Genomic DNA, 21,387 nt, shown 5'->3' with positions numbered 1-21,387 from the left:
AGGCATTAGAATTACTCCAAAAAAGCTTTATTATGGATAAAAATATCATAAATAACAGTAAGAAAACATGATGCAAAATGGACGTATCAAAGTACAATGCCTAGAAAATGAAAACGATTTGCAGTTAGACAGGGAAATTGCAATGTTAATATTTGTTGTTAATGAGGTGTAAGGAGATCAAGCAGTAAGAAAGTATTGCATATTGAGGTATCTACAATGACTAGCACATGAAATGGCCATATGCTCTGTAATTTGACAGGGAAATTGCCAATCACCAACACCCATTTACAATTATGTTAGTTTTGCAAATGGCCGATATTTGTACAATGTCAGTCTATAGAATTGTTAGCTATTAGGAAAGTAGTGAGCAATGTACTAATTTAGTTATGATGTCAACATTTCTTACATTTACTATACATTAGCAAGGAGGTGTCCATTGTGGTGTAGTGAAGTGGATTGATGTGCCTTGGCCTGTTATACTGCAAAACTGCTTGACCAAGCTATGAGACATGTTTCATGAGCGGGGTGGCAAGGTGAACTACCAGAAAGCAATGGATGTTGAAGAATTTGAGAAGAAGGAAGGGCTATAGTTGGAGGTCAAGATGGAGAGGCTGAGACTTGCAAAGGAGCAAAGGTGCATCCTACAATCTTAGGTAGATATAATTGTTGGAAATATGCCCTAGAGGCAATAATAAATGGGTTATTATCATATTTCCTTATTCATGATAAAGGTTTATTATTCATTCTAGAATTGTATTGACCGGAAACTTAAATACATGTGTGAATACATAAACAAATACTAAGTCCCTAGTAAGCCTCTACTAGACTAGCTCGTTGATCAAACGATGGTTAAGGTTTCCTAACCATAGACATGTGTTGTCACTTGATAACGGGATCACATCATTAGAAGAATAATGTGATGGACAAGACCCATCCGTTAGCTTAGCAAATGATCGTTCAGTTTGTTGCTACTGCTTTCTTAATGTCAAATACATATTCCTTCGACCATGAGATCATGCAACTCTCAGATACCGGAGGAATACCTTGTGTGCTATCAAACGTCACAACGTAACTGGGTGATCATAAAGGTGCTCTACAGGTATCTCCAAAGGTGTCTGTTGAGTTGGCGTGAATCGAGATTAGGATTTGTCACTCCGTATGATGGAGAGGTATCTCTGGGCCCTCTCGTTAATACAACATCACAAGAAGCTTGCAAGCAAAGTGACTAAGGAGTTAGTTACAAGATGATGTATTACTGAACGAGTAAAGGGACTTGCCGGTAACGAGATTAAACTAGGTATTGAGATACCGACGATCGAATCTCGGGCAAGTAACATACCGACGGACAAAGGGAACTACGTATGTTGTCATAAAGGTTCGACCGATAAAGATCTTCGTAGAATATGTAGGAACCAACATGGGCATCCAGGTCCCACTATTGGTTATTAACCGGAGAAGCGTCTCGGTCATGTCTACATCATTCTCGAACCCGTAGGGTTCGCAAGCTTAATGTTCGTTGACGATATAATATTATATGAGTTATGTATGTTGGTGATCAAATGTTGTTCAGAGTCCCAGATGAGATCACGGACATGATGATGAGCTCAAGAATAGTCCTGAGGTAAAGATTGATATATAGGATGATATGGTTGGGCCAAGGGGTAAGGCCCACGAGGCCTTAAGACAATGCACAAAGGGGTTTTCTCAGAGGGCAGGGGCTAGACGCCAAGGTTCCTGGCGTCTACACCCTGGGCCAGACGCCGTAGTCCGTGGCGTTTACGCAAACCCTAGGAACCATGGCGCTTGGCCCTGGAGTCCGAGGACTCTTCTTTGCGTTCCAAACCAACTTTGGGGAGGCCCTCTCACCAAGTAATGGCCCCAGGGCTCAACATATAAATAGAGGAGCAGGGCTAGCCCTTAGAACACAAGTTTTTGAGCCTCCTCTAGTTGGTCCTAGTCGACTAATTAGATCTAGCCCTAGCTACCTCTAATCCTCATAATTAGAAGTCCAGTGTGGTTCTAATCTCCTCCCTCTAGTTCACCATCACCGTCACCACGCCGTCGTGCTGCAGGAACTCATCTACTACTTCGCCCCTTTTGCTGGATCAAGAAGGCGAGGACGTCATCGAGCTGAACGTGTGCTGAATGCAGAGGTGCTGTGCGTTCAGTGCTTGATCGGTACGGATCGTGAAGGTGTACGACTACATCAACCGCATTACGCTTAGCGATCTACAAGGGTATGTAGATGCTCTCCCCCTCTCGTAGCTATGCATCTCCATGGATAGATCTTGCGTGTGCGTAGATTTTTTTGTTTTCCATGCAACGTTCCCCAACAATAATCAAGAACACAGGAAGGATATGCATGAGCTCAAGGTGGACAGGGATCTCCTTGCAGAAGAGAAGAATGAGCTTGAGAATGTAGTTGTCGACCTGCTGAAGGCTGGGCATGGGAGCAAGGAGAAACTGGAGCAGATCAAGGCAATACTAAAGGAATGAAAATGAAGGCAATCCTAGATAAGCAAACAAGCCTTGCAAGTTGATGGTGGTAGGTGTGTGTGTATTTTGGTGATCCGATGGGTGAGATGCTAAGTTAAGCTATGTTCGTAAGTGTATTGATGTCAGTTAAGTTAAGAACACCATGGTTTGTTTAAGTAATGAAGTGAAGAGCTACTTATGCTAAGCAATGCAATGATGAACTACTCATATTAAGTAATGATGTTGTGTTGTCATGTATGATCATATTTTTATTTAGCTTAATGGTTTGGTTAGCATTGACATGAAAATTGTTTTTGTGGTCATAAAGTTGATGCCTTGTTCATGGAGCTAAATTGCCAAAATGGGCCTGCCTTGGTGTCAATAAAAGCCACCCCTATCAGCCTCACCATAGCCACAAGCCTATTTCCCCTTAGCCTCCAACCAACACCATATAACCGTAGTGAGCAAGCACCCTAGGAGAGATGGATCCTAACCTTGGAGAGGTGACAGTCAAAGAGGAGGAGGTTGTGCACATGAGGGCTGCCAGGGTGCGGCAGCAAAGAGCTCGTGCGAATAGGGCTCAGAGGCGAGTTGAGAGGGCACTAGCACCACTGGATACTCGTTGGAGTACCGCCACCATCTGTCCAACATGATCCTGGAAGCCTGCAACATGCAAGAGTATCATGAGGTGTTCCAAGACACACTTTTGATGAGATCATCTATTGGGCAAGGAGAAGGGCCAATCTGTATCCAGAACCAACAACAAGGAGTAGGTGGATGAGAATCCTCTACCCTTGACATGCATCCAGAACAAGCAACAAGGATTAGGAGTGCATCTTTTGGACTTGTGATGATGAAATGTTGTTTTTCTCTTTATTATTTCGTTATGTATGAATCCTGGAGATAAGTATGTACCTTTCTCCGTATATAAATCTATGTATGGTTCTATGCTTAAGTTTGGTTTTACGAACTGTTATGATTTTTGCTTACTTGTTATGTTTTTTAATGTCATATAATGGATTTATGACAAGTGGAATCATTAACGGGTTCATCAATAGCTTTAACTCAAGACCTTTCATTGACGCCACACCATTGTTTCCGCTTTAATTGTTTGAAATTTGATATATTACTTTCTTTAGAGACATAACTCACATAGATATAATCGTCTTCACTTGGGATGTTCTTATAGTAGTATTTACGTTTCATCTTTATCACAGAGAGTGGATAGACTTAACTGGCAATTTTTTTTGGCAACATAAAAATGCTACTAATTAACACATCTAGGTTGATATTCACCCACCTTGGGTGGGAGCTCTTCTTCTTCTTTGTGGGCCAAGCAACTAATATTGCCTTCGATTCCTCTGGTTGAGTATAAATATGTAGTGAACTATCGGATAAATCATACTGTTTTCGATTTTCCAACATAAATAATTTATAAACACACAATTAACCACTTGAAAAAAATAAATGTACTAGAAGGCTCCGGAACTCTTCATGGATAATGCTTACGGAGCTCGCCATATTAACCACAAAGTCACCGGAAATGTTGTAAAAGCCCGCGTGACTCATGACAAGCATCTGCTGCCGTGTAGTTTGCCATAATGTGCTCTGCCATTTCCTGATTCAGCAAAGCACATACACATCTCGACGCCTTCATCAATTATTTGCTATGAAGGCGCTGACGCGTGCGCTGTAGGGGAATGTCGCCATGGATCTGCAGAAGCCTTGAAGGGCACAAGTTCAACGTCAATTATTCCATATTTTGGAGGCAAATTATTCCATTTCCATTCCAGCAAAAGAAAATATCCCATTTCCACCGTTTACCGTCCTGTGCTATCCCCCGTACTCCCAGCCCATGAGTCTGATGCCAAGCCCACGGGTGCAGCCCGACCCAACAAAACATGCGGCACGTCACCCGGCTCTGAAACCAAAAAGCAGATCAGCTTCTTTTCATCCCCTCCCAGCTCGCGGCGGGGGTCATCGAAGGGAAACCCTCTCCGCCCCTCTGCCCCTCCACCGCCGACCGCCACCTCCAAGGGATTCGTCTCTCCTCATCCTCCTCCTCCTCCGCCGCCGCCGCTCTGCTCGACCGGACCGGCGTGGAGCAGAGATCCATCAGGCCTTGGATTTGCTTTTCCTGCCGGTGACGAACCCTAGCCTGCTTCGGATTGCCTGGAGAGCCTGATCTGTTCCTCCCTTCGCGGTAAGCATTCCAATCCAAACGCCTTTTGTCTGTTAAATCCGTCGATTTCCCCCCATTTTTTTGCGGATTCGTTTGCTGTTTGGTGGAGTAGTGATAGCAGCCTGTTTCCCACGGAATTTAGGGTTCGAACTGACCCCAATGCTCCTCGTTCCGTCCGCCCCTGACACCGACGCGCTAATGCTCTGGTTTCTGTTGTTTCCGCAGCAGGGAGAGCAACTGGAGGTTTCGCTTGGCGCTCAGTTGATGGTACAATGAGCAGGCACAACACCCGCAATAAGAACAAGAGGCCACGCGCTGATGAGTCTGCGAGCCCGTCTTATGCCGCTCTCAAGTATGTATACGTTGCCTTTTCCCGTTGCTGGTAGCTGGAGATTTGATAGGGTGAAGGGTGAGATTTCAATGTGTTTCTGTTGCTGACATGTTTTTTGCTTGGGGTGCTGCCTGTGCTATGCAGGAGGATACATTCCACTGGTGCCATCACGCAAGATGATATTAGGCAACTTTACAGCGTGTGGAAGCCGGTTTGCCAGGGCTGCCATGGGAACACCAAGGACTCACCCAATTGTTTCTGCGGATTGATCCCCACCACCGGTGGGGCGAGGAAGACTGGCCTCTGGCAGAAAAATGGCGAGCATGTCGGTAGCCTCGGCCCTGACCCATCCAAGGACCTCCGTGCTTCCACCGAGACGCCTGCTGGATTGACTAATCTGGGCGCGACATGTTATGCTAACAGCATACTTCAGTGCCTTTATATGAACACTTCCTTCCGTTCAGGCATTTTCTCGCTAGAGCCAGACATCTTGAAGAAGCAACCTGTTCTCGATCAGCTGGCTCGATTATTTGCGCAGCTACACTCCAGCAAAATGGCTTTCATTGATTCAGCACCTTTCATCAAGACCTTGGAACTAGACAACGGTGTCCAGCAGGACAGTCACGAATTTCTCACCTTGTTTTTGTCTCTGCTCGAGCGTTCGTTAAGTTACTCCAAGGTCACTGTTGCGAAAACTATTGTGCAAGATTTATTTCGTGGAAGTGTGTCGCATGTGACTCGGTAGGTAAATGCCTAAATTTATTTTGGAAACTGAAGGGATCTGAACTTTAAGTTAGAAGGTTTATCTTCCCAATATAACCACATCGTGTTTGCCTTGTATGCTCCTGTTTGTTCGCATACACTGTGTTTTATTGTCTTGCGATGTTCTGCCGCTACAGAATTACTATAAAAATATCATAGTTTGTGATTATAATAACAAGCCGGTTATCTTGTCAAACAGCAACAAAATAGTTAGCTGGATATGATTTTTTTTTGAACTTGCGAGTCCTGTTTTGCTGGATCTTGTACTTAGGTCAAGCTATGTGCTCAGGTACATATCTTTGACTTTGTAATTGGATTGACCACTGAGTGCATGCACAATTTCTAATTCACACAGCTTGCACATACCAAAGTGAATGATAATATGATATGTTAGTTCATTTGTACTACTCATTAATTTTGTGGAGGACTGATGTTGGTTATCATATGCTTAAGGTGTTCATCATGTGGAAGGGATTCTGAAGCATCTTCAAAAATGGAAGACTTCTATGAACTGGAACTGAATATTAAAGGTTTAAGTAATTTAGAGGAAAGTCTGGATGACTATTTGAGTGTGGAGGCACTGAATGGGGAGAACCAATATTCCTGCGAGTCATGTCAGAAAAGGGTAGATGCCACCCGTTGTATAAAACTTCGCTCGCTTCCTCCTGTTGTTAATTTTCAGCTGAAGCGATATGTATTCCTACCAAAGGTGATTACTCTGATCCAAGCTTGTTCATAGTTTTGTGCTATCTGTTGCCCCTGCTTCTGTCTTGTGTGATTTCTCGATTTGTGTGGAAGAAACTTACTAATTTATTTCCTCCGCAGACAACAACGAAGAAAAAGATTTCTTCATCATTCAGTTTTCCGGGACAGCTAGATATGGGGAAGCGGTTGTCGGATCCTTCATCCAATTACATTTATGACCTGGCTGCTATTTTGATTCATAAGGGTAGTGCTGCTAATAGTGGTCACTATGTGGCACATATAAAGGATGAAAGCAATGGTCACTGGTGGGAGTTTGATGATGAGTGTGTATCCAGCCTTGGTTTTCACCCTTTTGGTGAAAAACCAGGCAAGTCATCTGATAAAGCGGATCAGAAATCTGAAGGTACTTCTACCGAAGGTTCTGTGGCAAATGGTAATAACAGTAGCCATCATGAGGCTGCACTGACTTCTAATATGGGAGAGATGTTCTCTTCCACTGATGCTTACATGCTAATGTACAAACGATCGAGCAAGGATGAAAATGGTATTAAAAGCAATAATATTGTGGAAGCCAGTAATAGTTCACTTCCACGCCATCTGATGGATGAGATTGATGCATTGAATGCATCATGTGTAAACGAATGTGGCGAGTACCTAAGTAAAAAAGATAACCTTTTGGCTTCCATACAAGAAAGGCGCCAAGAAGTAAAATCTGTTATTACAGAAGCACCTGCTACTCCAGACGATGATTCATATTTTTGGATTTCACTAGACTGGCTTCGCCAATGGGCGGATAATGCTACCCCTCCCTCGTGAGTTCTCTAGAGCGCTTGTTTATTTATTTCCACTCTTCTTTTTCATCTACATTTAAATGCTTTATTATTATTTGGTGTCGCGACAACACTATCCTTGCAAATGTTGTTTGTCTCAGTTGCGTAAAAACTCATAACTTATTGCTCATGTGACTACTTCGTATTGTTGTACTTTTTTCTCTAGTATTCTTGTACTGTTAGCTATCTGGATTGTTATACAGTTAGCTATCAAATCTATGGATGATAAATAAAAGCTGGGTGTTAAATGCATATAATGCTCATTTATATCATAAGCCATCAAATATCTGAGTACATTCACTACATTGATTTATTTTCCAAACACAACAACCATCATGGCAGTTCGAAGTTCTGTGAAGGCATCATCTGTCTGTACCTCTAGGTTTAACCTATGCTTGCAGTATCTACATGAAAGGAGCTAGCTGGTAGTTGCTAATATTTTTCATTGCTAAGCTCTAGACTAGATCAGATTTTCTTGATTTGAGATCTATCTTAGCCTTTTGGATTTTCCGTCCGTTCGAATATATAGGGACATACTCCCTCTGTCCCAAAATATAAGAACGTTTTTAACACTACACTAGTGTCAAAAACGTTCTTATATTATGGGACGGAGGGAGTAATAGGGTATAGTTTGGGGCTATTTGGTTTCTAGCCACATATTGCCACACTTTGTCACACTTCACCTAGGCAAGTTTGACCAAGTTACGTGGGTGTTTCGTTCTAGCCACACCTAAGGCAAGATTTTTTTTTTATAAGCAGTGAACCCCACATGTCAAAGACACAAAAAGTGTGGCAAGATTCCCTTAGGCAAGCCAAAGTGTGGCTAACAATTTAAGCAACTCAAGTTAGTCAAGTGTGGCAAGTATGGCAAAAATAATGTGGCAATATAAGGCAAACATAGTCGCAATCCAAACAGCCCCTTTGATTGGCCGGGACAAGGTCGGCCATACCATCACATGCATACACAACTATTCATTATCATGAGAAGCAGCCCATAAGGAATTTAACTTCACATGAGAATGCAATGATAACCTAATACCAGTTTTTGATTTCTGAACCCTTTTAGCACACCGATTATTAGTTTCTTGTGAAATATATGTGTTATCTCAGATATAGGTGCTATACGTAGCAGTTCTTGAAATTTTGTATGGCTACACTCCTTGTTATGCATACTAGCAAAGTGCCGGTGCGTTGCAATGGATACAAAATAAACCAATACATATTCACAAACTTGAAAAAATTACCCTATTTTTGGTATATATATCACTAAAAATATGGTGTGTTCCATACAAATTTATTCCTCTTATCTGTTTGGGTGAGGCGGGGGAGGGATGGGGCTGATATGGAGAGACTAAGTGGTTTTCTGCAAATGTGGAGCAGAGTCGTGAGGTCTTTTTACAAAAATGCCGTAGATTACTCCGCATGTGTTAGATGCAGATTGGATGGTCAGTCAGATGGTAAACACACCATCGTCACCAACTAAATCTTTAATAGGTGTAGATATTCTTCTGAACAAATAGCCTTAGGATATTCCTGGCAGGATCCACTTAACAACTTTATGTTGGTTTTGCAGTTCCATTGACAACAGTCCAATTCAGTGTGAACATGGAAAAGTTCCAGCATCTAAAGTCACATCCATGAAGCGGTTATCTGCTAAAGCTTGGGAGAAGCTACTTTCCAAAGTAAGAATCTTCTCCATTTGTTGGATTTTATTTCTTCGAATTGTTTCTCTCACTCGGTTTGCTTAGTGGTAATGTTTTACTTTAGTTATTTGCAAGGACACTGTATTTTGTACATAGTTCTGAACTTCTTATACTAAAATACTATTGATGGGTATCATTTATATTGTTACATACTAGTACGGAGGAGGACCAACACTCCGCAAGGATGATGTTTGCAAGGAGTGTCTCAAGGATGTAGCAAAAACTGCAGTTTCTGCTGATGTCTATCGTGATCGGAAAGCATCGTTAAAGAATCTTGCAGAAGCTGCACTTGCTGGAAGTATTCCAGAAGGTCCTTCTTACTTTATTTCGAAGGCATGGTATGGAAAGGACATCCTTCTCAGATTCTGATCTTGGTTCTGTATGTGACTTGCTGAAGATAAACATTTTTTACGTACAATTAGGGTTACTACTGTCTTTGTGGAGCTATTTATATACAGACATAATATTCTTCTTAAGGCGTGACTTGCTGAAGCTAAACATTTTTTACGTACAATTAGGACTATACTCCTGAACTACTACTGTCTTTGTGGAGCTATTTATATACAAACACAATATTCTGCTCAAGGCCCTTCCAAATTTCAGTCCAGTTATATGATGTACTATAATGTGTTTGTAAGAATCCTTATCTGCAGTTCCACCAACATGAGTCATATGCTAGGTCTGTATGTTGTGTTTACTTTTTACTGCCTTCTAATGGTTGCTCTGTATTGATTGCCCTTCTGTGCAATACTTCAACCATTACCATGATGTGGGATGTGGCCAATCGTCATAGTTTTCTTGATTGGGTTTTTACACCTTAACCAGTTTCCAGTTATAACCTAAGTATGTCTCACAGTTGTTCCATGAATTTGACACTGAATGCTTCTTCTGTCGATGTGCACTCATGCATAGTCTTTTATCATTCTTACCGTTTTGCTGTCCCAGTGGTTGCATTACGTTACCAAATCACAGCTATCTACGGAGTCTCATACCGATCTATTTTGCCGCTGCTCCCAGGTTGTCCCATTGGCTGCGAAGAAAAAATGTGGATATCACTTTTGATGCTGATAAGGGACCAACAAGTGCTCTAAGATGCAGCCATGGGAATCTTCTTCCAGAGCACGCTTCTGGGGCAAAGCGGGTATCTGTGCCAGAGAGCCTATGGCTATTTCTCTATGAAACCATTGCAAGGGAAGCTGATGATGTTGTGACTTTTCCGTCAGATACTCAACCATGCGAGATCTGTGACCACAAATTGTCAGCTGTTGCTTCTGTTGAGGATCGTCTTAGGTAAGCTAAAAATGCCATAATACAGTGAATTAATCAATGTCATATAATTGGACTCAAGGTTAACAATGTCATAATACTATGGATTATTAATGTGAGATAATGAACTGTTCACTTAAAGTGGATGGTTATATTAAGTTTCTTTTGGCATGTTATTTGTCTCTTCAGAGCGGTGAAACTGAAGCAACGACAGAGCCATGAAAAGTTAATCTCTGGGAAAGGCTTTGCACTTAATCCTGGACAAAAATATTATTTGGTTCCTTCGTCGTGGTTGTCAGAATGGAGAGCTTACATTACAGCGACTGGAAAAAATGTTTCGTCGTTACCAGAACCTCAAAGTCTTGAAGTTGCTATAAATTCACTTAAATGTGAAAAGGTAAACTATCTCTTCTCTGTTCTGCTGATAAGTCGTCCTACATGACGGTATGTGTGTTTGGTTCTGAAAAGGCCAGGAAAGACTTGAACTCTAGTATATTAATTTCTATAGGCAGGTAAGTGTGAAGCTTGCTGTTAGGGTAATATGGCTAGAAGTTAGCTTACTATTCTCCTATTGTGAAACAATGAGATGAATATTAGCACTTTTTGCAACACATTGGTGAAGACTGACTGCTAGGATAATTTGGGCAAGGAATTGCACTTCTGCACACTGTAAATTGTTTAATGCACCTATAAGGTTGTGTGGTATACCAGTTGGATTCATTGAGTGAGGCCCAAGAGTCATACATATATAATGCTGCCCTTTTGCATTCTGTTAATGTCTGCCAGTGAATTAATTTAGAAATGTAATAGTTTTACAGAGCAAAGCAAGACACAAGAATGGGGTAAGATATAATTTTGACATGAGTACAATCATACTTTGAGAGCACTACCAAATAAGTATGCATCGTAACTACCTTCATATCTGTGGCATGACACATGTTTGGTGCTCTTGCCTAATTGATTTAAGAATTCACTATAAGTTGTTATTTCGTCACTTCAAGTGGGGTTTAATAGAATATTGTGAAGATTTGTTTGGTCAGCGAGAGATGTTGTTTAATTTGACCCCCCTGTAAATGATGTATGTATGGTGGGTAATCGATGCATGATTCCTTTGCATATTCATATTTTTAATGTGGGTCTCTAGGAGACTCAATTTATTTTGTTGACTTGATTTGGCAAATTTGCAATACCACCACCTTTGTTATCTAGTTATTATGTATAAACTATGAAGTATTTCTTTTTGAATATTTTGATCATTTTTCAGCATTCTAGATTGTTGCAAAGGCCTTTGGATATAGTTTACAAGCGTGGGGGCATCACTCAGAAAACATCGAATGTAAGTTTGTGTGGTCTTCATAACTTATCTTTTGATCTTTCCTACTCCTCTCTTTGTTGCCTCTTTTTGGGCTAGCTGTTTTCTGAAGTCTGTCCATAGCGTTGTTGCTCATTGGGACGACTTGATTTTTTTTGGAGTGTGTGTGTGTGTGTGTGAAATTGATGTACATTGGTTGTAACGATGATCCCCCAGATTGAGAACTTGAGCTCCAACTCTTTTTGTTCAGAAGCAGATGATATCTGCTATGATGTGCTGTTCCTCTTTCAAATATGCAACATATCCGTTTCGAACTACTCCCTCTGTTCCTAAATGTAAGTCTTTTTAGAGATTCCACTACAAACTACATACGGATGTATATAGACATATTTTAGAGTGTAGGTTCACTCATTTTGCTCCGTATGTAGTCCATAGTGGAATCTCTAAAAAGACTTATATTTAGGAACGGAGGGAGTAGTATTTATTTGTTTCATGAAGTTTGTATGTGGTAAAGATGATCTCCCAGATTGGGAACTCGAGCTCTGGCCTTCTTGTCAGAAGCACAGGAGGACGTCTGCTGTGCTGTTCTGTTCCTCTCGAAATATGCGGCATATTGGTTTCGAACTAGTATTTATTTGTTTAATAAATTTTTTATGGATCTATACCGGTAAAGCTTATGAATATAAATGCATACTAATACTAGATAGAAAGTATATAGTTCTTATACATTGTTATTTAGTTGCTTTCCATTGCTGTTTTGGGCATTGTTTTACTGATATGTTTTGTTGCTAGATGAAAACAAATAATCTTGACGTTGTGGGTTAACTATATACTTGGTTTTCAGACTGATGGGTTAGCAATCATCTCAGAATCCGACTGGCAATCATTCTCTGAGGAGTGGAACGTGGAACATGCAGATGGCGCATGTGCTGAAATTGTTTTTAGTAAGAGCTCAGAGGATAAACCGCACGAGTCGTCTGAAGCAATGGTAATTTCAGATAAAGATCCGGACCAGTCTATTAATGGTGCAAATGATGACTTGGAGGACTGTAGACCCTATGTCAGAACTGATCCTGAGGTAAACTAAATATTCTAGATTACAGTTATTGATTTGCATATCTGACCATAACATTCTTATGTTAATGTAAGCCTGGTTATCATATGCACAATGCGTCGCCTTGCAGTTGCAGGCTTGCACACTTGACTAGTTAAAATATGAGAAGTAAACAACAATACTACCAGGAAAGTATAATGAACAAGAAACTGCAATAGTGCTCTTCTTTCATGTAGGTTAGTCCTGATGACATGATGTTTGAGCAATTAGAAGCTATTTTGCTACAAGTGTGCAACATTCCTTTTCAATAGGTCTCCTGTAAACCATCAAGGTCGCAGCTGTGACAGCCTCTTCGGCTTTTAGATACGAGTTGTTGGTTGTCGCCTCCTAATGCATGATTCTAAAGTGTAAACCATCGCACAAGAGGGAATGGCAGGGAGACGGTGTGTTGGACGAAAAAACGGCAGAATCTTGACTCACGCCTCATAGATGAGCTTAGTGATAAGGTTTACGTTGTTAGCTGAGTGCCGTTCCCTTGTAGTAGTTGATTTAATCAATTAAAATTTTCAAGCAATGAATAACTGTACCTATCTGATGAGTAAGAAGTGCATATTCTACTTTCCCCCTTTTTTTATCTCAACTCTACTTGTGAATTTTGTATGCTAGGTTTGTGAAGAATGTATTGGAGAAAGAGAGAGCTGTGCATTGGTGGAGAAACTCAATTACCAGAACGAAGATATCCATGTTTATCTTGTGCGTGGGAAAGAAGCACCAAAGTCAATTAGGGAGGCATCTGCAGCTCTTCCTGTTCCAGATCGCCGGACTTCAAAGCGTTCTCGGAGAACAACCACAGGGAACTCAATCAGTTTGAAAGTCTCTGGTTCTACAACCGTCTATCAGTTGAAACTCATGATATGGGAATCTTTAGGGGTATGTCATGCACATCAAAATTTTACTTTATGCAAACAGCCAAGCACCGATACAGTTTCCTCTTGCATTTCATATACAAAAAGGGAAAAACACAAGAAAAATTAAGAACAAAACTTCAGCTAATTGGTACAACTGCCACTTGTATCTGTTTCAGCTGAAAGAAGTTCGCAAAATAAGTATCAGTATTGAGTCTTGTGACCGGTACCCTATAGTTCAAAACCTTCTCGACTGGAAGGCATATTTTTCAATTAATCTTATCACTTGATAATATCTGCCTTTGAAATAATTTGAACTGTCCAAAAAAATAAGTTTGAACTTAAAATTGTAAAGCTTAACATTGTTAGCTGCAACCGGTAATTATGAAAGTGATAAGCTCCGGTTAAAAGTACCAGGTGCTTATCAGTTAGACCCAGCTATCCTACATGTAGTTTTAAGGTATTGTTAGGGCCTTACAAACCGGGAGGGAGGGAGGGTGTACTAAAAGGAGGGAGGGCGCACCTACACATGTTACTAAAAGGATCGTTGCCTATGCTGTGATTGTTCTGAACCTTTTGAGCCTATCAGTTGGCGCCCATACCATTCATCATAATGGAGTACTGTAGCTATACATTGCACTTGCTGTTGAAATATGGTTCCCACCTTTCTCCAACAGCTTAAGCTTTCAAGTTCACTAGTTATGCATGCAATTCAATATGGTATTAGAGCCAAGTGGTCTCGAGTTCAAGACCTGGCCAATGCACTTTTAACAAAACAGTTGCAGTTTACATCGACCCCATGAAATTCTGGAGGAACCTAGACGCGAGGGGAGTGTTGAAATGGTATTGGCCACCAGCTTTTGGATTAACTGGTCGGTGCATGCATTTCAAATTTCAATACTTGCATGATCACTTGATCACATTTTTTTGGATTTTATTGTGCTTCCTTTTCTGAAGCATTAGTAATGTTCACAGTATTAGCAAGTCAATCGTCCAATAACCTAGTGTTGACTTGAGATGGGGATACATAATAGTGCAACGTTGCTTGGCTGCTGGTAATCGGTAGTTATTTTTGTTCTAATGGCCCCCTTCTCTCCATTTTGTTTAAAAGAGGGGGCACACCTACACATGTTACTTTTATTTTGTGCCTGGGTGCAGAAATCTTGCTTGTTTGATTTGCATTGTGGTTGTCTCCTTCAGTCCAATTTTTGCTGTTGTCATATTTAGATTGTGAAGGAGAATCAGAAGCTTCATAAAGGCCCTCTCGAGATTGAAGAGGATTTTGCGACTCTTGCTGATAAGTGCATTTTCCCTGGGGATGTTTTGTGGGTTAAAGATTCTGAATTGTTTGAGGACCGTGATATAGCAGGTGAAGCCCTAACAACTATGATGACTTGAACATTTCTGAAAACATTAGATTGTTAACTTTGCTATCCTATAATATTTCAGATGAAATTTCAGAGCCGAAGGCTGATGCACTACCTGCTGAGGAAGGCTTTCGTGGTACACTATTGACATCAAGTGTATCAGCTCAGCTTTGTCAGGACATAGTATCGAGTGAATGAGTTTTCATGTGATCTACATCGCTGCATGCATACATTGGCATCGCTGCTGGTTACTCTTGCTTAGAGGTGAAACTCGTACTTCACTTCATATATATTTTGTTTTTTGTCAGTAGACATCATCAGACTAAAAAACGTGGCTAGGCTCGACCCAAGCTCAAACGGGCCTAAGTTGACTTTCGAGCTTAGTGCTAGGCTTGAGCTTGGCTCGGACAAAACTCAAATAAGCTTAGAGCTTAGCATAAGAAAATACAGTGTTGTTTCATATGGAAATTTAGTAAAGCTGGACTTGGTGTGTGCGCCTATGTTTTTAAGGCGTCCGTAAGGCGTCAGGGCGCCCTCCAGGCTCAGGGCGTCGGCCTTGCCTTAGACAGTTGCGTAAGGCGTCCGCCTTAGGCTGTAAGGCGTCTGAAGCGTCCGCCTTAGCGCCGCCTTGCACGCCTCAGACCAAATCAGACGCCTTAGCTTGTCAGGCAGGGAAACAGAGATTGCAGGCGGGAAAACTGACCTGGGCGGGAACACAGGCGCGGGAAACATTGGTTCAGGTGCGACCAGTTATGAGAAGGGGAAAGAGAGAGTGAATCAACGCGAGAGGTCTCTCCTGTCTCCTCTCTGGACCATTGACGGAGGCTTCCTCCTCAGATCTGCGGCAGCCGCCAGCCTCCTCCCTCCGGCCACAGTTCCTCCCCCTCCTCTCCGGCTGCAGCTCCTCCCCATCCTCCTCTGGCGCAACCCTCTTCCAGCAGATCAGCACCACATCAAAGTACGAATCCCGCCCTCTCTTCTCCCCCCTTCCCCCCTCTCCTCTTTCTTCCATCCAGCAGTGTAGCTTGCCATGCTTGCCTGTTCTGTACTTCTGTTATGCACAGCTCCTCTACTAACTGTTAGGTGCTGCCTCTCTTATGCACAGCAGTGTAGCTAGATGTGCTTGCCTGCTCCTTCTCATCTGCATCTGTTTCTTCCCAGATCTGCTTCTCCACCCACAAGGCAGCAGCCCCACCACTGCTTCTCTCCTTCCCCATGCTTGATCTGGCTGCTCTAGTGATTTGGCTCTTCTCTCTTTTTCTTTGACAGTAGCCAGGTGTACCTGCTCTGATGGATCTAGCCAATGATCCTAGGAGAAGAGCTACATCAGATGATCCAGCCTGGAAGTATGGGTTCTGGCCAGATTTAGAGAGGAAAGATTTACTCCAGTGTACATTGTGTGGCAAGATAGTCCATGGTGGAGTGAGAAGGCTAAAGCAACACTTTTCTGGGGGTTCCAGTGATGCGGATAAGTGTCCCGAGGCATCCATGGAGATTAGGATAGAGATGCACAATTCCTTAAACACTAGAAGTTTAAAGCTATGGAGCGATATATTGATGAGGAGGATGAAGCTGAACTTCAAAGGCGCCGTTCTGTCATATACACACTGTGCGCTATTGAAAACTATGCTGGCCCATACATGAAAAGCTGGAGTATCTCATGCTCAGCTCCCACAAAATAAGCAGGTTTCCAATATTACATGTAGGTGAGTTTTGTCGAGTTACTCGATTACTCTCGTTATGTTCACATGCTCACTTGCCTAGGACTCACGGAGCTGAGTTCGAATAGCTCGGTGTGGTGATTGCTGCCCTCTGTTTTGCGTCGTAGTATGTATGTATAGTTAGGTCTGAAGGCTACTAATCACTACTACCATATTCATAAATTTTATGCTATTCTGAAAACTTAACTTCCGTTTATCCTCCATGCTTCATTTGATTTCTTTATCTACCAGCGAATCCTCTCTATTAACTTGGTTCTAGACGAAATGCCCATGCGTGCATTGCTTTCTTTACTCTTTTCTTTTGTCCATTTCAAGGCCTGGCTCCTGCCAATATCTCGATGTTTGGTCGTCTTGCTGATGAAGAAAAATACAGTACCTGGCTAAATTTAGGCACTAACATATGCTCTCTTGTATCCAGGAATCTGATGTTTGGTCATGCCAAGTTACGGGATCCGCTGGACGTGGCTGGAATTTTCGTCTATGGCTGTCTCCGTGCTTTGTCTTTTCAATCTGTTGTATCCCATTGGCCACAGTGAGGGGAAAAAGGAAGAGGTTCTGATGCACTCTTCTCTGATGTAATTACTTAGGTGTAGTTGACTATTTCTGGCTCTGCCGCTCGGCGTCAGCGTAACCTTTTATTTTTGTTCATGAGAGCCGTGGGAAACTCCCTTGTACGGTTGGGACTATGTCGACGTTTTGGCAAGGAGCCTTAAACTAGCTAGCGTCTGCTTGGATGGGAATGGTAGGGTCTGTAATTCTTTTAAATCCCCTCTGTGGCTTTTATACTAACCGGGCTGTTCGCGGGACTGCTTGCATGTTCTGGTCACTGGTCACTTGCGAGGTCCAACATACAAAGCCAGGCCAGGCAGGTATCCTTGAATCAAAGAAATTAAAAACTTTTCCCACAAAAAAAGAAATTAAAAACCTTTAATTGTAAGTTCAATGTGCCCCAAGATGTCAGCTAGCTTATGTCCTCATGAAGTCTTAAGTTCTACTCCCTCCGTCCTGAATTACTTGTCGCAAAAATGGATGTATCTAGTACATCTATTTCTACGACAAGTAATTCCGAATGGAGGGAGTACTATATGAACTTTGCCTTGTGAAGACCATATCTGAACCACAGGGCAGGAAACAAAGCCACTTTCCAACAATGCAGGAAGCAACGAGGAATGATGTGGAGGGGCATTCAGAGTGCTTCAAACTCGTTGGGGAATTGTTCGTGAGGCTGTAATAATGTGCGAATCAGAAACTTTGTGGCAGCTCATGACATGTTGTGTTATTTTGCACAATATTATTGTCGAGGATGAGGGTGATGGTGTTGCCCAAACCAATGATTTTGAAGCGTCCGGAGAACAAGTTCAAATCCTGGAAGATCAAAATCCAGCTCAACTTACGAACTTTATACAAATGCATCAAATCTTCGAGATCATCATGTGCACGCTGCTACTCAGTAATCTTGTGGAGTATATGTGGACCCACAATGAAAACCAAAGAGCTGATGTTTGAGTTGTGCACTTAAAATAAATTTTATGTGAACACTATTTATTTTCGGTACCAACATTTGTTATTTACGTGAGACATTGGCGTGTATGATCCACGTGCATGGATTTGAGATATGTGGATGCCGGAAGCGAGATATGAGGGCCTGTCTGGATGCATGCGCGGGCGTGCCCAGGCGCGTCCGTGGATGTATAAAGGGCCGGATTTGCCAAGTTTGGTTGTAGATGCTCTTAGACCGAGCACTCAACTGCTACGTGCGATTATCTACACATGCATTGGAGGCATGTTTTTTTTTGCGTGAGAAACTTTTGATCTACTATTTATTTTTAATCATGACAGTATAAAGAACATCAGAGATAATAAAAATTACAACCAGACAGTATCTGTGTGTTACTTGAAACTTAACAGAATGTTCCCCGTGAAACTTGTACCAGGAAGAAAGAACTACCCTGACCATCCAATCGATCATGTCTCCTCGTGAATTGGCTGCCCCATTCTCTATGGTAGGCTGATCTGACAAAAAATGTCCATGCAACAAAGTCTTCTACGACATCAGTGTTGAGAGGGGTCTGAAGGGCTTGCTGGACATCGGGAGAGAACATATGTCCCCGATCAATATCTCATCCCATTTTTCAAAGTGTGGGCTAATGAGATCCTCAACCTTGGAAAACATAATACCCTCATGTGGTGTAATAACTTTGCGTGGCGGACCAGAAGCGATCCAGAGAGCATGCCATATGTCATCTGGGATCACGTTTGCACTCGTGAAATGTGACAGTTTTGAAATGTTCGAATTCCCGCAACAATACTTTGCCATGTATATGATGGTCACTCTTGGTTCCTACCTCCAAAATATTTCCATCCGGATAGTATTTATCGTGTAAGACACATGCACATAAGGAATTATAATCCTGAATCATTTGCCGACATTGCTTTGCTAACATAGCAATATTAAAACTATGAAGGTCTCTAATCTCACCCCTTCTTCTGTGGGATACACATCTTCCACCATCCGAACCAAAGCATTTTGTTTGATTGTTCATTGTAGCCCCACCAAAAATTTGAGAGCTCATCTGTGATTGCTTTGCGTACCACCTTAGGTAATTTGAAGACTGACATAGCATAAGAGGGAGTTGCATGTATTACTGCTTTCACCAAAATTTCTATTACCAGAGAGGGATAACATTTTCTCTTCCCAACTCTTTAGCCTCTGACACACACGATCTATAAGATGTCGAAAGCAATCACTTCTTGTTAAACTATATGATACCCCACACGTTGTCGTGGGAATATTTTGCAATGTATTTCAATGAGATTTGGTTGTATGGAACATGAATATTTAGAGTAATAATATGAGAACTAAAACTAAAAATACATATGATATATTGTGTTTGATTGTGTAGTTGTAAAATATTTATTATATATACATATCATAATGAAATGGAAATTCTCATGTATGTTTGCATATTGGAGTGGACATTTTCTTATGCATGGTTGCATGTTGAGATGTGTGTTTTTTTCATACATGTTGCATGTTGAGAGAAATAAGTTAGTGTAGGCTAGCTATTTAGTTATACAAGATGTTGCCCCACACGTCGCAGGAACCATATTAAAACAATTGCATAAGCATTTTCTTAAAAATAAATATAACAATTGTAAAGGTGTTCTCGGTTTTACATTTTAAAAACTACGAAGTATATGATAAAGTGATGTGTAAAAGGTGAGAAACCTTTGAATTGAACTTAATGTAACACCATCTTTTAACATAAATTTGAAGCATGAACTATATATTTGGAAAAAGAAGAAAGACTTGCATAACTTGATGAGGTGGTATGGTTTGCATGGATATATAATGCAAAATTGTAACTTATGCGTACATGCATAACTTTTGATTCCACACAATTTTGATCAGACAATTATCAATGATTGAGGTGATGTGGAAGCACGCACGTGCAAAAGAATCTAATAGTGAGGGTTAGCTATTTATGTATAGAAGATAAGATCAACTGCAAAAAAAAGGTATAGAAGATAAGATAACAGAAAAATCCCGTTCTGGCTGGCAGCAGACATAAGACTGAAAATCCTCTTTCACCGTCCTTTTGGACGAGAAACTTACATGAGCACCGTGCTCACTATTATGCTCTTTTATAGGGACTCAAGTGCACGAGATCTCTGTGTCTCCAGGACAATCCGGCAAAGAATATCATTAGAAAGACAAGGTATTTTATATGAAATACTCATAGTGTAAATTAATTCAACGGGGACCCTAGGCCCTCCTCACTCTGTTTTTAACCAAGACAAAACTTTGCTTTTTCTATTAGTTCAAAAGAAGTTGGCTGTCCAGTTAATCAAAGAAAAATTGGGCAAAAAACTGGCGCAGCAAACACACGCCCACAACTCACCACAGGTCACTACTAGCTTAAATGGTCACGGAGATAAAAACTCTCTCAGCTGTACATCTCTTTTGTCACTGCTCCTAGTATGTGGGAACATGGTTTAAGCTCAGTTGGTCTGAAACCGCATTAAGCTTCATCAAGATCAACTTCTTCAGATCCGTCAATGATTGGTAGAGCAGCTGGACCTCGCAAGAATGCTACTGACATTGCACATTTTACGTAGCATGTTTGGAATGAAAGGAACCGGCACATTTTTGAGAAATCCATCGCCCACACTGATTTTGTTGTTGGTCATATCATTTCTGATCTTGAGATGCTGGGGCCCCTGCCTTGCAGTTGTAGCTTCTTGCCCCTTTTTTTTTTTCCTCTTTTGAACTCATACTTTTTTTGTCAAACTCTTGAATTCATACTTGTATCATATAATGCAAAGGCAGAACGCCATATGTAACCTTAAAAAAGGACAGACACCGCATAAAAAAACCCTCAAAAAAGGAGAGAAAATTTTCTTATGGTAAGGATCAAGCAGACTTTCAGTTCACTTAGGGATGGCATCATCATCATACAACAGATAACTCAAAATCCTGAAGAAAGAAATCTAATGAAGAAATGGGAATATGCCCGTTTCCAGAATTGATTTGTTGATCACTACTCACATTAAGATCCAGAAGTTTTATTTCCTCGCTGGATTGTAACTTTCTCGAGTGGTATGTTGAAGGTACTCAAGATGTCCAATGCCTTGTGAGCCCACCGATCAACTTTGTCACATTTGATCTCGACGATCTTCAGATGGGTGAATGCAAATGATTGCTTTGATGGAGTGTAACTTCTTTGTATTTTCACCGGAACTTTAGGTTCCTAAAGCACTCAAATATTTTACT

At 41.4% G+C, this 21,387-nt stretch overlaps 1 protein-coding gene across 2 annotated transcripts; it reads left to right on the top strand.

Annotated features, from left to right (window-relative positions):
- The first annotated feature begins 4,363 nt into the window (after window positions 1-4,363).
- Window positions 4,364-17,419, top strand: LOC109741348 (ubiquitin carboxyl-terminal hydrolase 26). 2 transcript variants are annotated; one of them, XM_020300422.3, is made up of 15 exons: window positions 4,364-4,678; window positions 4,883-5,009; window positions 5,133-5,729; window positions 6,204-6,459; window positions 6,576-7,267; window positions 8,859-8,967; window positions 9,145-9,326; window positions 10,006-10,278; window positions 10,444-10,651; window positions 11,519-11,590; window positions 12,411-12,644; window positions 13,287-13,550; window positions 14,753-14,894; window positions 14,975-15,156; window positions 17,032-17,419. In XM_020300422.3, the coding sequence occupies exons 2-14, from the start codon at window positions 4,930-4,932 to the stop codon at window positions 15,088-15,090; spliced, it is 3,225 nt and encodes a 1,074-aa protein (XP_020156011.1). In that variant the 5' UTR covers window positions 4,364-4,678; window positions 4,883-4,929; the 3' UTR covers window positions 15,091-15,156; window positions 17,032-17,419. The 2 variants fall into 2 exon arrangements, with proteins under 2 accessions (XP_020156011.1, XP_020156013.1); XM_020300424.4 differs by having other exon boundaries at window positions 4,399-4,678; window positions 4,886-5,009.
- The last annotated feature ends 3,968 nt before the right edge of the window (window positions 17,420-21,387 follow it).

Source organism: Aegilops tauschii, chromosome 4, assembly GCF_002575655.3.
Source record: "Aegilops tauschii subsp. strangulata cultivar AL8/78 chromosome 4, Aet v6.0, whole genome shotgun sequence".
In the NCBI taxonomy this organism is placed as follows: Eukaryota; Viridiplantae; Streptophyta; class Magnoliopsida; order Poales; family Poaceae; genus Aegilops; species Aegilops tauschii.
Note: the sequence above shows the minus strand (reverse complement) of the source record. Positions and strands in the feature narration are given on the sequence as shown.